Source organism: Phacochoerus africanus, chromosome 1, assembly GCF_016906955.1.
Source record: "Phacochoerus africanus isolate WHEZ1 chromosome 1, ROS_Pafr_v1, whole genome shotgun sequence".
NCBI classification, from domain to species: domain Eukaryota; kingdom Metazoa; phylum Chordata; class Mammalia; order Artiodactyla; family Suidae; genus Phacochoerus; species Phacochoerus africanus.
Genome location: NC_062544.1, coordinates 281,087,158 through 281,104,384, shown reverse-complemented (window position 1 = coordinate 281,104,384; position 17,227 = coordinate 281,087,158). Strand labels below are relative to the sequence as shown.

The 17,227-nt window shown below is 38.6% G+C and overlaps 1 protein-coding gene across 7 annotated transcripts in view; it reads right to left on the bottom strand.

The window, feature by feature from the left end:
* Positions 1-17,227, bottom strand: part of DYRK1A (dual specificity tyrosine phosphorylation regulated kinase 1A) — a 150,599-nt gene that overhangs the window by 38,208 nt on the left and 95,164 nt on the right. For all 7 annotated transcript variants that reach the window (XM_047796483.1, XM_047796493.1, XM_047796531.1 and 4 more), the window contains one exon: positions 491-687. In XM_047796483.1, coding sequence (XP_047652439.1) covers positions 491-687 — 197 coding nt within the window. The remainder of the gene's footprint in view (positions 1-490; positions 688-17,227) is intronic.

Here is a 17,227-nt window from a genome sequence, read left to right as displayed (position 1 = left end):
GCTACAATGGAATTGGAATTGTTTTCCTGTAACTTATGCTTTTCCACCTAACCGTCTTTCCATAAAAATAAGCTTTGTTTCCTTTTTTTAATTAATATTCTTTAAAAATAACTTTTTGGGAGTTCCTGCTGTGGTGCAGCAGGTTAAGGATCCAGCACTGCCACAGCTGTGGCTTGGATTCCATCCCTGCCTGGGAATGTATTTATGACATGAATGGGGCTATTAAAAAAGCAAAAATCTTTCCCCCTCATTGCAAAATGAGAGAATGCCGTTGTAAGTGTTTTTAACTATAGAGTGAAATACGTAGAACAAAGAAAAAAACAACAACACACTTTTTAATGGAAACTTAACACCGTATTTTGTCAATAGGGAATCCCATGTGACATGTAAAACTGAAAAGCATTAAGGCATTTTGCCCATTTACTATTACACCATTCTAAGGAATAAATTACCATTCTAACAAATCATTTCTGATACGTCATGAACTCACCTGGTTAGTTAGAGGTTGCTGAATCTGGTCAGAATAAGATAAGGCAGAAACCTGTTGGTCACTTATGTTTGGCTGGCGACGGTCACTGTACTGATGTGAATGGGGCATCTGTCCAGCCATCTGAAGGCCAGCAGCATGGAATGAAAATGACGGTGCAAGCCGAACAGATGAAGGTTTGCATGCTGAAGTCTCTCCTCCTATAAGAAGATAGTAAGTGAGGTTTAAAAGATGCATTCATATCCTAGTGTTTGTATCTTCTGACCTATTTGATAGATCTTTAAATAAGGACTTTAGGATGTTCAACAATATTAAACACCTTTAAAACTACCAATGAGGATATGACACTCAACACAACTGTTGGACATTAAATGGTATAAAATAGCAATTATAATGAGTATCTATAAACCTGTTTTAAGAAAAAACTGCAAGCAAATCTTTTTTGTAAAGCAATGGAAATAATCTTTAATACTCATTTTCACATGTGAGATTTCCATCAATTGAGAACCATAAGTTGCAAAAGTAATCTCTGAATTCCTGCAAAGGACCTGTCCAATGGATCAGCTCTTTGGAAATCAATGCCAAGGAACACTGCTAAGATTCTGCTTTGCCCATGCCATGTGTATGGTGATCAGCAGCCCTAATATGCCCCAAGCCCGGGGGAAAATGGTGCCCTAGCGGTGCTTACTGTGGACACAGTAATTAAAGGCTGAGTGCACAACACATGGAAACAAATTCGCAGACTGCTGTATTCCTCTGCACTCTTCTGACAGTCCTAAGAGAACCTAGACCAGGCAAGCTTGCCACAAAAATGAACAATCAATAATTACCCCACAGGTAGGTTGGGACCAGAGTCATAACTTTCACGGTAGAAATGGAAAATTAACATTTTGGTCCCTAGAAGTATTTGGTAGTTAACTTGTTTAAGAAAAAAATACTTTTCTTCTTCTTCTTTTAAAATAATAATCAGACTGCTTTATTTCAGTGAAAAATAAGCAATAATGCCCATATTCCATCCAAGGACTTTTCTTCTTATATTCAGCTAAATTTGCTATCACAGACTAGAACCAAAAGGCAAAGCATAAAAACACCCTAGTCAACCAACAGCAGCCCAGAATACTTGGGCTTGTCTTCCTGAGTAAACCAGTGAACTCTCACCACACGACACACTACACTGTCCAAAACCAGGGTACATTTTCTAAAGTCAACTTGTTTTGTTTTTATTTTATTTTATCGTCTTTTTGCCATTTCTTGGGCCGCTTCCGCGGCATATGGAGGTTCCCAGGCTAGGGGTCGAATCGGAGCTGTAGCCGCCAACCTACACCAGAGCCACAGCAACGCAGGATCCGAGCTACATCTGCAACCTACACCACAGCTCACGGCAACGCCAGATCCATAACCCACTGAGTAAGGCCAGGGATCGAACCCGCAACCTCATGGTTCCTAGTCAGATTCATTAACCACTGAGCCATGATGGGAACTCCTAAAGTCAACTTGTTTTGAAACATACAGCTGCAATGGCTCAAAAGTGAAGAGCAGGGATTCTTAGCTAGGCTGTTGCAGTTTGAAATTTCAGCCCCAGACTAACCAGCTGTGTGACCTTGCACACTTGATTTCCTGATAATGATAACAATCTACCTCAAACAGCTGTGCTTTAATACCTGTAAGGTACTTAGAAGAGTTCTGGCAATTAAGAGACAACATCAACTGCAATTCCTGTACCATAACATAAAGGATGATGGCGCCAGCACACCTCGTGTGGAGCACATAGTCTCTACCTGAATATTGCACAGACTCTGCAAACTAAAAAGAACAAAGCTCAATTCTCCCCACACAGAAGTTCCACTTCCATATACTACCACAGCAAACTCCACTGTCTGCCACCCAGACAACCAGAATCAAAGCTCTAGGAGTCACACTGAGAGGTGGTCTCCTCCAAAGACCACTCACTTCATGCAAAAAGCAGCCCAACCTTGCCGATTCTACCTCCTACGGGACACTCCAATACAACCTCTTCTCATCTCCATGACCCCATGCCCGATTTAGATGACTCAGAGAGATTCCTAATAGCTTGCTCTCTTTACCTTGCCCATCTGCAACTCTGTATTTCTTCAATACGATGGCTAGAGTGACCTCTCTAAAGTGCAAATCTCATCTTTACCCCACTGAAACACCACTTGCCTTAGCACTGCTTTTAGACTTTAGCTTCTGTCTTCATTACAGCAGGAGGCCCTTAACTGACCCAGAACATATGATTAATAAACATCTACTGAATAAGTAAAAGGACAGGGATCCTTGGACGACAGATGGGATAACTTCTCTAAACACCTCATTACCCATAATTTAAAAATACATCCAATTACTCCAATTATGTGGAGCAATTCTGTTCAGTTAAAAACAAAAACAAACAAAAAAAAAAACTTGTCCTAAGGAAAGGAAATAATAGATGATGGGCACAAAGATAGTTAGGAAAGAATATTTATCCTGAGTATTGCTTGCAACAGCAAAAAAGTGGAAACCTAAATGGTAAATAGAGCAGGGTGTTCATCTTTAAATCTGCCTGTTAAAAACAAGAAAGCTGGGAAAAAATATAAATATATATGAAAAGAAATGAGGTCCTTGACATACAAATAACTCTTAGAAATAAAGAGTAAAACCACTAAGGCCCAGAATGGCAAATAACGTAACCACTCTGGGTCCTAGTTCCCCTACCTACAGCAGAAGCATTATACTAATCTTATTTCCTTAAGTATGTTATAAAGTTTAAGTAAGACACCACAAGGAGACACGCAGAACAGAACCTGGTACTTAACAAGCACTTTTTTAAAAAATTAGCTTCTGCTTCTTTACTCAATGTCATCATTTTATATATATATACTACGTTTAAACTTATAGGTTATATAGAAAAAAGTACATAAATCATTAGTATATAGCTAGAGCAATTATCATCAAATGAACCTGTGGAAGAAGAAAAATAAAAATTGCCACCATTCCAGAAACCCCACACAACTTCCCCTTGTCCCAAAATTACTAGTGTACTGACCTCAAAAATCAGATTACTTTTAACTTTGTATAAAGGAATTTGTTCACATCATGTTAGGCTTATACACTGTGGTTTGTTCACTGTCATTAGTTTATCTACTCTAGTTTTGACTGACATTGGATTATTTCCAGTTCAGAGCTATTATGAATCCAGCCACTAGGAAGAGTCCTATTAGGCGACCTATGGGATATACAGAGATGCTGCGCTGCGGTTTTTCCCAGTTTTTTATTTAGTCGATCTAGTTTTTCCTTAGTTGTTTATGAAAATTCCCTGTGCTCCATTCCTTTACTAACACTTAGACTTCAGTCACTACAGGAGGTATGCAGTGGTACTCGGTTGTGATTTTAATGTGTGTTTTCCTGGTGACTATGAGCATCTTTTCATGTATTTATCGGCCACCTGGATATCCACTTATATGCCCATTCAGATTGCTTTTCCATTTCTCTATCAAAGAATCTTTTTCTTACAGATTTCTGAAATTTTATGAAATCCTATTTTTTAACATATTTTGGATATAAGCTGTTTTGGGTTATAGACAACTTACACTATCACTCTCCTAATGTTTTGGGGGGTTTTTCGATGAACACAATCTCAACGTTATCAACTTTTGGTTTAAAATTACTACTTTTTGAGAGTTCCTGCTGTGGCTCAGCAGTAATGAACCTAATATCCATGAGGATGTGGGTGTGATCCCTGGCATCGCTGGAGGACAAGTATCTGGCATTGCCAGGAGCTGTGGTGTAGGCTGCAGACATAGCTCGGAATCTGTGTTGCTGTGGTTGTGACGTAGGCTGATAGCTGCAGCTCTGATTCGGCCCCTAGCCTAGGAACTTTCATATGCTGAGGGTGCAGCCCTAAAATGCAGGAAAAAAAATTACTACTTTTGGTGTCCGTTTAAGAAATCTTCCCTTATACCAAAGTCATAAAGAAATTCTATGTTATCTTCTAGATGCTGGGTTTTGCCATTCATATCTAGAGATGAGAAATGCTCTCGGATCTGATTTCTGTGTATGTCCGCAATAAAAATCAAGTTTCATTCCACCCCCGCCACCAAAATAAGACAGCTGAGTAACCTAGAACCAATTATTAAAAGGGAACTTTCCCTGTAACATCATCTTTATCATAAATTACATACCCACACGTGCTTGGATTCTTTATTTTGTTCTGCTAGATACAGAATTACCTAGATCTTCATGTAAGAATCAGATAATGCCTAAATTACAATAGTTTCAAATTTTTAATATCTAGTAGAGAATTCTGTTTTTCAAGAATGTTTCAGCTTTTCTTAGCCCTTTGTGTGTCCATCTATGTTTCAAATTCACCAAAACAAACTCATGCCAGGGTTTGGGTTGAAACTGCAGTCTTGAACAGCGCTGTCCAATAGAATGTTCCGTAATGATGGATTTACCTGCAGTGTTTAATAAGTAGCTACTAGCACAACTTGCACAGTTTTGTTCTGTTTTCCTTCCCAACCTCTGTGCTTCCCTTTGCCTTATTCTACTTGCTGGGACCTTTGGTACAGTGGTGATAGAAGATATAGGTACACTGTCTTATATCCAATCTCAGAAAGAAAGCTTTCAACATTTCTCCAGTATTATGGTTGCTGTACGTATTTAATTACTAACTACCATCAGGTTGATGAAGTTCCCTTCTAGTTTCCTCACGAATAGATGCTAAATTATACTAAATGCTTTTTCTGCATCCATTGAAACGACATGAGTTTCCTGGTAACTTGGTTACTGTGGTGAAATACACTGACTGGTTTATGACTGTTACACCAACTGTGTACTCCTGGAACACGACTTGGTCACGACGATCCTTTTGTAGTAGATTCAGTGATGAAACCACCTTTGTGGAGTTTTCTTTGTAGGTATGTTTTACAATTAACATCATTCAGATTATAAATTTTCTGGTGGGTCTGTATTCTTCTAATAGTATGTTAACTTCGTCTAAATTTTAAATTTAGAACTTCTTCGTTAACATCCTCTAAGCTTTTCAATCAATGTAGATATAACTGCAGTGATAGCCCCTTCACCAAAGATAGGTTAAGAAGGCCTTCTCTTTCTTCTTTGTCATCAGTCTAATCAATGGTTTGTTAATTTTATTAAATATCCTCTTTTACATGTATTTTCTATTTCTGCACTCATGATATTCTATCAGTTAGCAAGAGAGGTGTATTAAAAGTCTCCCATTTATGTTACTGGATTACCTAACTTCAAAGCTGTTTTACCTTTCTGATGAATAAAACCTTTTGTCATCATAATCTGCCCCTCTTTGTTTCCAAGAATGCTTTTCACCTTGTATGATATTAGTTAATATGACCAAACCAAGCCTTTCCTTAATCCTTTCATGGTACTTTCTGCGTCCACCCTTTTACTTTCAATTTTTCCTTACATTGAAGTCTGTTTCTTACAAAAACAATATGTAGTTTTAGTCATGTATGAACACTAATAACCTTTCTATTTATTCCAAGTGTTTTACACTCCTTTCTTGTTTTCTGCTAAACTTTTTATACCTCCCCTTGCTTTAGTATTTTATTATTTTTTAAGTTATACATTACAATATGAATTATATACACTTGACTCATCCAAATATAATTATTCCTTTAATTTATACACTTTTGTTGACTTGTGTACATATACACACAATCACAAGACAGCAACTAATCACTCAGCAGGAAGTAGAACCAGACTCAAGAACACATTTGGAGGGATGGGGGATAATTTTTTGATATCCAAACAGCTATGAAAGAACTATAAAGAAATGGACAGCTGCTGCTTATTAGTTATAACTGTCCTCCTAAATACGTTTCATTTTCTGAATCTAGATCCAGTCAATTACATACATTAAGTTCAACACACTGAACTGAGGAATAACTATGGCATGGTGTGAGGGTGACAGCGTAACTCATGATCTATAATGGTGCGTCTCAAACTTGAACATGCTTAAAAATTGCCTTTGAATCTTGTTAAAACTGCAGATTCTGATTCAGCAGATCGAGGGCAGAGCTTAAGAGTCTACAGTTCTAACAAGCCACCAGGTGATGCCAATGCTGCTTTGAATAGCATCTTAAAAAATTAACTGCTCACCTTAATAAAAGAAACCTATTTTCCAGCTAATGCAAGTAGAAGATAATCCGAAAATATGCTATATTCTGATTACAAAGTACACCATAAGGACTTTTTTTCCCCCCAACAGATTTACCTTCTTAGTTAGATTTTGGGATTTGTGGGGTTTTTTTTTTTAAAGACGAATACATATTCCCACTCATAAAGCTGGTATGATGCGGGACAAAAAATCTAATGTTCCTTTTAAAATTTGCTATAGGTAACCTAAGTGTGGTTCAACAACAAATGACTGTTTTTCACTTGTGGGGGGTTTTTTAAAAGCTATTTACTAGACCATCTATTGACTATAAAATGTATTATAACTACTTACTAACATTACCAGTTATTTAGTGAGGTGAAAGAAAGTTAAGCTTCTAGCACTAAGGCCTCATAACTTGGGTCTATGTACAGCTGTGTCTGCCACATGCCCACCGTCTCCTTTCTTAGCACAAACTGCTGTGTGTGAAAGCCCAAAACAGATTCAAGTTTAGTTTCCCCCCACAAGGCTGGGAAAGCACTGAAGGTGTTCACTCATTCATTCCTCTCCTACAATAAGGCTCCAAGAACACAAATTAATGTGGGCATTTGTCAACCTGATTTTAAAATAATTAAGCAAATCACCATGGTTTTTATTCTTTCTCAAGTTTCCATATTCCCTTTTAATCCAAATGTTAATGAGAAAAAAGACTCAGTTCCTCCTTTAACAGAGGTGACAATGATAATAAAGTCCTGGGTTGACCTATAAGAAACTGCTGGTATAGGCGCTCCTTCGGCCTACAAACAGCAATTCCATATGGTTTCACCTGTACCTACATTACATATAATCTTTATTCAACTAAATTAAAAATTTTAGCCCAAGAATGTACCACAACACATGCTACAACAGTGGATATTTTAATTTAATGATAAATTTGTAACACTTGATTCAAAATTATCTTCAAAATCATTACTTAAAGCTTAAGTCCAAAATAATATTTTAAATTGCTGTCGAATCGTACAAAAGGCAAGTTGGAGAAAAGTATGAATGTAGGATCCTATCTTTATTTTTTATATCCTTCCAAACTCTATGGATCATTTTTACCGTGAATATATTTTTGTTAACTTTTTCAAAGTTCAGAAAATGTTGTTGGTAAATAAAGCTTACCAAAAAATGAAGCAGCTTTCTCACTCCAGTCAAGTTACTAAGTTCTAGCAAGAAACTATAATAACTAAAGACCCTAACACTAGCAGATATTGGCGCTGATTCTAGAGAGAAACATCCCATAAGCAGATCTCAGAGACTGGGAGATGGCAAGATTCAAAAAGGCAGAGGTTAACATAGAGGAAATAAATGCCAAACAGAAAAGCCTAGGAGACACCCCGAGTGAAAATAATAGCCATTTATCTCTGATATAAGACCCACGTGTAGCTCCACTTGTAGCTGAACTGAATTTCTTTTCGTTGTTAATGTATCGATGGGGACACCCTTGTGACAGTATTAAACCACATTAGATTTTAAAGAGACAGAACAACATTAAAGAACAAAAACAAATGGAAATAATTCAAGTTAATTAAAACTACAGCATTCAAATGTAGAAATTTTTATGAGGCCAAGTTTCTGAGACAGATTCCCCTTGGAAATGAGAGAAGGGCAACTAAGCTTAAATGGGAAGAAAGCTGCAAGACCCCTAGCAACAAGACATCCCCATAACGAAAGAGAAGAAAACTGCTAAAAGAACAGCCAGTTGCAGTTTGACTGATGGCTGGAAACAAGGCACACAATCAAGAGGGTAAATGAAGGGAAGTCCACAAGTAAGAAGATATCACCAGTACCAAGAACAGGGTCTGGGATGTGGCTTGCATTCAATAAATATTTGTTCAATGAAGAAATGAAATGAATCCATCATTTCAATATTTAGAACGTGAAGAAACAGTTCTGAAAGGGAGGGAGAAAGCTGAGCGGATAAGGATGAAAGAATTTTTTAAATGAGTCAGAAGAAAAGAACAGTCTAATCATAGCACAGGCTACTTCTATTGCTGACAGTCAATTTCTCTTACTCATTTTTATATCCCAGGCACATAGCATAGTATCTGCCTCCACAGGCAGTGTCAAAGAAATATATATTAAGGTGAAACTATGTTATGATTCTATAAATTATTTAATTTTAAGGACAAATGAACTGATTTCTTATTACCCCTCTAGTTAGCAGCCAATATACATCATCACAGAATAATTGTGTATATATGCACACAGACTCACATTCCAACCTACTGGCCAAAACAGGTCTGCAAACAGGATAAAATTGTTCCTGTAAGACCTAAATAAATGCTCAGGTTTATCAGTCTGGGACATTAATTAAATCTGTACATTAAAGTGTTAAGAACAACAATGGGGAGTTCTCTTGTGGCTCAGCCAGTTAAGGATCTGGCATTGTCACTGCAGCAGCTCAGGTCACTGCCATGGTGCGGATTCAATCTCTGGGCAGGGAATTTCCACATGCTGTGGGTACGGCCAAAAAAGAAGAAGAAAAACAATTGGAGAGGGATAAAAACATTTCTCTTTAAAGCTTGTGTTATTAGACTTCCACTTCTGACCATTTTAGAATACCTGGTATCAAAACACCTCGCTCACTACAAACCACTATAAAACTGGTCAAAGCATATGCTATGTTTCCAGACACCGAATAATAGGCCGTACAGAACTGTGACTACTGAGGAAAAACTTGGTGAGCCCCGATCACCCTGACTTTCTATCTAGAGACAATTTCCAAAGTACAGTGTACAGGAAGGGAGACCAAACAGAACACAGTGGCCTTGCTGAGCTGAGGACAAGAGAAGAGAGTTCAAGGCTGCTGAGTTAGTTGGCTGGACTTTGTGGGGCAGAATGTAGAAATAGGGGAGCACTGCAGAGAAGGAGCTCCATTAATCTATGCCTAGGGATCCCCTTGACTCTTCTGCCAAACACTAAGCTGCACGATCATCAGGTGACGGTTAAGAGGCCACGCAAAGAGCAAGTGACAGAGAGCTGAAGGCCTGAACAACTACCAGACTCACACAGGACTGGGAGATAGTATTTCAATCACTTAGAGTAGAAACCCACAGACTTTCAAGAGACCCCAGAAAATCTACACTTTAGGAGGAGAGCTCTACTGGCCCTATAAAAAGGCTGCCTTCTTCTGGTCCTAACAGAGACTGAAACCAACCACAAAGGATCAAGATGATCTCCCAGTAAACTAACAGCCTGCCAGGAAGTCAACACTTTTTAAAGGAGGACAACACAGCCCAGATGCTCAATAGCCAAGCATTCTTTTTTGGGGGAGCAGAGGCATGTAGAAGTTCCAGAGCCAGGGATCAAGCCCACACTAATGGCAGCAACCCAAGCTGTTGCAGTGAAAATGCCAGACCTTTAACCTGCTACACCACAAGGGCACTCCTAACAGCCTAGCATTCTCTAGCATTCTTTTTTTTTTTTTTTAGGGCTGCATCCACAGCATATGGAGGTTCCCAGGATAGGGGTAGAATCAGAGCTGTTGCTGCCAGCCTACGCCACAGCCACGCGGGATCCCAGCCATGTCTGGGACCTACACCACAGCTCACGGCAACACCAGATCCTTAACCTACTAAGTGAGGCCAGGGATAGAACCCAAAAGCGCTCATGGTTACTAACTGAGTTCGTTAACCACTGAGCCATGACAGAAACTCCCAGCCTAGCATTCTTAACGTGCATACACAATCAACAGATTATTAGAAATGTTTTAAAAGATAGAGGAAATTATGGACAAAATAAAAGAAGGAACAGCAAATTTTAATAGATAAATGAAAACTATAAAAAGTTACCAAAAAAAAATTTTAGAAATGAAAAATAATTGAAGTGAAAAAATTCACTGAATGGACCTCGAGGGCAGATTAGCCACTGCCGAAGGGAGAAATAAAATCAGTGAATTTAAAAACAAAGGCATATAAAACAATCAAACTGAAAACAAGTATAAAATTTAATGGAAAAAAATTTAAAAGAAGTATCCAAAACTTAGAGAGTTTGCTAATCAAGTTAATATACCTGTTTGGAGGAGAAAGAAACTCGGGGAGAAAAATTTATGAACAAATAATAGAAGTTTTCCAAATTCAATGAAAGCATCAACACACAGACCCAAATTAAAAGAATCCCAAGCAGTATAAAAACACATTCCACTGAGACACGAACCAAATGTCTGAAAACCAACAATGAAGAAAAAATTTTAAATCAGCCATAGGTTGTAAAATACAGATTTACACTAAGGAAAACCACTGAATTCTCATCAGAAACCATACACGCCAGAAAAAAATAAAGCAGTATCTTTTTTTTTTGGCCATGCACAAGTTCTTAGGCCAGGGATCAAACCCATGCCACAAGCAGTGACCTAAGCCACCACTGGTGACAATGTCAGATCCTTAACCATGAGGCCACTAGGGAACTCCCAAGCAATATCTTTAAAATGACAAAAGAAAAAGACTTTAACTTGCAATTCTATATCCAGTGAAAACATCCTTCAAAATTATGAAGGCAAAACACTTTTTCAGACAAATGAAAGTGAAAAAATTTGTCAACAGCAAATTTGGACAAAAACCTATTCACAGTTCACAGAAGGAAAATAATTCCAGGTAGAAATTGTGATCTACACAATAGAATAAAGGCCAGCCGGAAATGTAAAATATATAGATAAAATACTAAAGACATTTCTCTCATCAATGATTTTAAAAGATAATTTAAGATTTTAAATTTTTCTAAAAATTTCTGTTTAATGCAAAAAACATAATATATTGGAGTTTACAACATATAGAAAAGCAAAACACACACAAACCACAAGACCAAGGACAAAAGAGGTAAAACAGAAGTGGCAAACAATGTAACTTAAGGATGCATGTGGTAAGCCCTCAAGCAACCCCTGAAAAAGGTCAGATGGATGGGTGGGTGGATGGATTATCCTCAATTCAGTTACAGGAATTCTTACTTAACCCTACAGTAAATGGTCCCTAGCCCTTCCAATTACAAAAGACAAACCAAATTCTTACAGCTGAAGTAAAAAGTCAAGAACTTTTTTTGCTCTTGTCTTTTTAGGGCCGCACCCACTTCATGTGGAAGCTCCCAGGCTAGGGGTCTATTCAGAACTGCAGCTGCCAGCCTACATCACAGCCACAGCAACTTGGGCTCCAAGCCATGTTTGAACCCTTTCACCCACTGAGTAAGGTCAGGAATCAAACCCACATCCTCATGGACACAAGTCAGATTTGTTAACCCTGAGCCACAACAGGAACTCTAAGAACTTATTTTTAATAATAGCATCTGGAACACAAAAAGGATTAAAATAATCAGGATACAGCTCAGGATACAGCTGCTAGATTCCATAAATTATTATACAATGTAACAGATAATATGGGTAAATTTATATTTTTTCTAATATTCTAAAATTATAAAATATTTTTAAATAGTAAGAATAAATAAAGCGGATAATACTACCTGGGTATTTTATGGGTTGTGAGCAGTGATAAAAATTTCAAGTGGAAAGAGAAATACCTTTTCCTATAGGGCCCATAAAATAAACATGTCCAATCAGTAATAAACCTATTTAAGTAAAAAAACAATTTCCCCCTTTAATAGGAAACATGGTGTCAAGCAGCCTTTGAGCCCTTAATTTCCAGGAATGGGTAGCAGGGGTTGGGGCTGAAACAAAAGACAGGTAAACAAAGATACACAAGGTCTCTGTGAAATTTCAAAGGTGAGATTAAACCTTTCAAGAGATCAAGTCCAATCACTCCAAGAAGATGAAGATCAGTGACTCTCTAACTTGGCCTGGTAGCTAGTTAGGGACTGCCAGTGGATTAGTAGCTGAATTCCGCCTCCTGGTTAATAACGTTCCTGAAACATAAACTCCACTGTCCTCCTCCAGCTCTGTTCATTTCCGAATCTCCAGAGCTTAAACAGTGCTCAACACATAGTGGAATGCTTTAAGTAGCTACTGACTAGCCAACTGACTATGGAGTGTGAAGAGTATAGGCATTTATAAACTTATAAATATGAACCTGCCATCAGGAGAAAATTTAGAAGTGCCAACACAAAATGGAAGATTATTATGCTGCAATAGATTAAACATATAAGCTGATGAATTTTAGTATGATTAACCAATTTAGTGACTGCAGGAGTTCCCATCTTGGCTCAGCAGTTAATGAACCTGACTAATATCCATGAGGATGCAAGTTCGATCCCTGGCCTCACTCAGTGGGTTAAGGATTTGGCGTTGCCTTGAGCTGTGGTGTAGGTCACAGACTCGGCTTGGATCCTGAGAAGCTGTGGTGTAGGCCGGCAGCTAGAGCTCTCATTAGACCCCTAGCCGGGAACTCCCACATGCCTCAGGTACGGCCCTAAAAAAAAAAAAAAAACAAATTTAAGTGACTGCAACAAAACTTTTCAAAACTGAAAACTAAAACTTTACTATGAAAATTACATGCTAAAGAAACACTTAACATAGCAACCAAAATAATGGCTACTTGTACAAGATGGTCAAAAACATGCTTCTGAGGCAAATACGTTTGAGGTAAATACAATTTAAAATGGTTTATCTTCATGACGATAGCTGTGTGATCCTTGCTGGCTTATAACTGTTTTAAATTTATATAGTCTCTAACCCACCCACCCCATCCTACTCCAGTCTTAAGGGGAAACAAAAAGCAAACTGGCTTCTGGTAGTTTAATTTTAGATGTTGTTTCACTGGACAGTCCTGCAGAGAGGCAGAAAAGGATGCCTTTTGCACCAGCAGAATTCAGATAACAGCACAAGGAAACAGCAGATGAGACAACAGCTGCTGAAGCAGCCTTTTCAGGCATTATCAGTGTCTCAACACAAAAACCGTGTCACATATAAACATAAGACCTTATTTACATTAATTTCTTTCTAGCCACACTATGACAAAAACATGATTTATTCAACAGGTATCTAACCAGGCTAAACTGAGATCTAGCTCCTAAAAAAAAAATTAAAAGAAAAAAATATACTACCTCTATGAGAATAAATGGTATTTCCAAGAATCTAGAAGATCTACACAGAACAGTGCTGGTTGCTCTATCAGGTATCCAGGTTAATATGGAAGAAACTGAGCAAACAACTGGGGTCCTGACTAGAGTGCTTGTATAAATACTAAACACTTATTTAACTGAAGGATTCATGTGTTCACGGCAGTCATTCGGCCTTCGGTAAGTTTAGCTTTCATAAATAAAGCTACCAAAAGCTTTACCAAAGTGATATAAGTTGTTCACATCGACAGACTGGTTATAATCAAGAAACAATTCAAACAAGCTAAGAAACTATTATCACTCAGATTAGTCAGCCAGACCCTGAGAGTCTAGTGTGTCTTTCAACCACAATTTCAATGAAAGAAATGATGACAGTGACCCAAGGTTACCAGACAGCTGTCCCTCCTACTAGGACTTGTCAGATGACGTACCCTTGTTGACGGTTTTGCAAATACAGTTACCTGAAGAGGATTGCCAGCAGTCAACACATGAAACAGTTCAATTCAGCCTAACATGACATGTGCATTCAATGAATGCCACTTTTTTTTTTTTTTCTTTAAATGAATGCCACTTTCTGTTCTCAGTCAGAAGATGGTGTTTTCATTCACTTCCTCTCGGGTCAGCTATTGGTGGGAGAGTTAAGGGCGAGCACTGAAACCATCTTGGTGGGAAAACTGCAGATCTCATCGTTACCTTTGTGACGCCTGTGGTCTGGGGCTCTGCTTTCCGCATCTCACAGGCAAATGGAGCATGTTCATTTACAAAACAGGTACAATGAAAACTACATCTGGAAAGTTCAGCTTGCTACACAGAAATACTCTGAGCTAGGATTTAAGACTACCTCTGCTTGCCATGACACTGGCACAAATGCAACATGGTGACAAACAAGCCAGTTTCCTCATACATGAAATGTGATGAGTCACCATCCTGTCCCGTCTGTAAATGCAAAGTACCGCCCTGGATGTGAAATTATACGGGTCATTGCCAGAGGAAAGGAAAAGTTCGCTCGAAAATCTGTTTAGAGCTTCACAGACATTTTAATGAATGGAGGTTAGAATCTAACTTATTTCCTTTTTAAAAAATCTACATGTGCAACCCTAAAGACCGCCCCCCCCCAAAAAAACCTACATAAAAACATAGTAAAATACAATCTATCTAAAAAAACTTCTGGAGCTCCCACTGTGGTGCAATGGGATCGGCAGCATCTTGGAAGCACTAACACAGGTTCGATCCCTAGCCTTGGCACATGGGTTAATAAGGTTAATAACTGCAGCTCAGATCTGATCCCTGGCCCGGGGACTCCATATGCTACGGGATGGCCAAAAATGAGGGGGGGGGGGGACTTTAAATGTTTTATATACACACACACACACACACACATTTATACAGACATGTGCATATATATACACACAATGTATGAATATGTACATATATATAAAACCTGAATTACCCAAAGATGCTCCCTCCCCCACCCAGTTCTAGGATTTTTTCCTCACATCTCTTGACTGTAACTTTGCCAGGGTCTGTACACACTAAGTTGCCTTTCAGAAACCCGAAAGTACGAAAAGAAAAGAAATGATATCTTACAACACACCTAAAAGCTGAAGTATTATGATGCTTTTAAAAAGCTGAACAATGGCTGCTTACCTGTCTTCCCCTCAGGGGAAGAAGAATCAGAACACAGAAGAAGGCAGCCAGGAAATAAAACACAGGTGGAAATGTCACCTACCACAGGCTGCCATCACCTTCAGCCAGCCACAACCGTGCCACTTTAAGAGGTGTCTGGAGGTGTTACACAAAGTTTCTTGGAAAGAAAAGCTGCCTCAAACCTTCCCTGATCTTTGCCTCTGCCTTCTCCCAGAGCAGACACAGCAACAGCAGCTGAGGGAAAAGAATACACTTTTTAAAACTCTCTCACCTCTCCTATCTTGGGCAGAAAAGAGAAGAACCATATACGTAACTCCTCTCCTCACTCCTTTTTAGTTCCAGTAGACAGCTGTTAAACGTACAAGATATTTCTAAATCTAGTTAAGCACTTGGTTGGGTACCTATATTGAATTGCAGCATAACACTTAAAATTATCCAATGAGGCAATCATTTGGCTTTGTGATTCCAATTAAAACACTGTATATTTACAGGGATTTTCCATTACAAAATGCCTGAAAGGCAAGATATTCATCTGACCAGAGACACTTTAAAAGTTAAGCACTGAGAAAACTGTTAATTGTTCAACAAAGGTTATAAAATGTAATAATATGAAAAAGGAATCCTTTATTAAAAGTACATTTATGCAGCAAATAAACACATCATTTTAGAGCTCACTTTTAATCTTCCCCCTTCCATAATCTACTGCGCAAAAGTGTTTCAAATTGTCATCTGAGTTCCATACCAAATAAAAAGTCTAGAAAATGTTACTGTTCAAAGCATTATATAACATCCTTAAACATACAAAGTTCTCTAACAATACAATTAAAAACACTAAGACGTGCACCTCCCCCAACCTCACAGAAAAAAAGTCAGATCAAAGATGCAATTCTTGGAATTCCCATCGTGGCACAGTGGAAATGAACCTGACTAGGAACCATGAGGTTGCGGGTTTGATCCCTGGCCTCGCTCAGTGGGTTAAGGATCCTGCGTTGCGGTGAGCTGTGGTGTAGGTCGCAGACTCGGCTCGGATCCCGCATTGCTGTGGCTCTAGCGTAGGCCTCCCCCTTCCATCTGCAGAATGGGTTACCAACAGTGCTTGAACCTCAAGACTACTATGGAAAGTACAAAATGTTTGCAACAGTAACCATCACATGGTAAGTGCTCAATTAACACTGTATTATTTAAGCTTATTATTCACAGGTTTGATATGGATTGAAACAGGGAAAATCTTCCAGCAGAGATCAATCAGGGGGTAATTTCAACAGTCCAAGCAAAGAACTCTGCAAGCCTTTAGGATGTTGATGTTGAAAAGGAAAGGGGAGGAGATGCTGAGAGAAATGACAGGACTTAAAAACTTGTTTAAATAGGGAAAGTGAGAGACAAGCTGATTTCAAAAATGATTCAGAGGTTTTGAGCCTAAGTGACTTGGAAAACACTGGTGATGATGAGAAAGGCTAAAAGGGCACTAGGTGGAACGACACCTCCTTAAATGTAATGATTTATCAAGGACTGCTTCCTAGTACATCTCAGTGGTCTTCATGCTACCAAGCACATGACAGTTAAAACTTTCTTGAAAACAGAAAGGAAAAAAATAAAAAGCAAAGGAAAAGGGTATGACAGAAAAACAAACAAACAAACAACTGGCCTGGGGAGCAGAAACCCGGGGTTCTGGTCCAAGCTCAGAGGGCACTGGGGAAAACATGCCAGCTGTCCCAACAGCCCCACCCTGACAACATCACACACTTGGGAAGTGTCACTACCTATTTGAGGCTTCTTCAAAACATGTATCACTCTCCTCTCTTCCTCATCCCCAAAGCTTTTTCCTAGAGAACCTCAGTTTTTTGGGTTTTTTTTTTTTTTCTTTTTTTTGCTATTACTTGGGCTGCTCCCGCAGCATATGGAGGTTCCCAGGCTAGGGG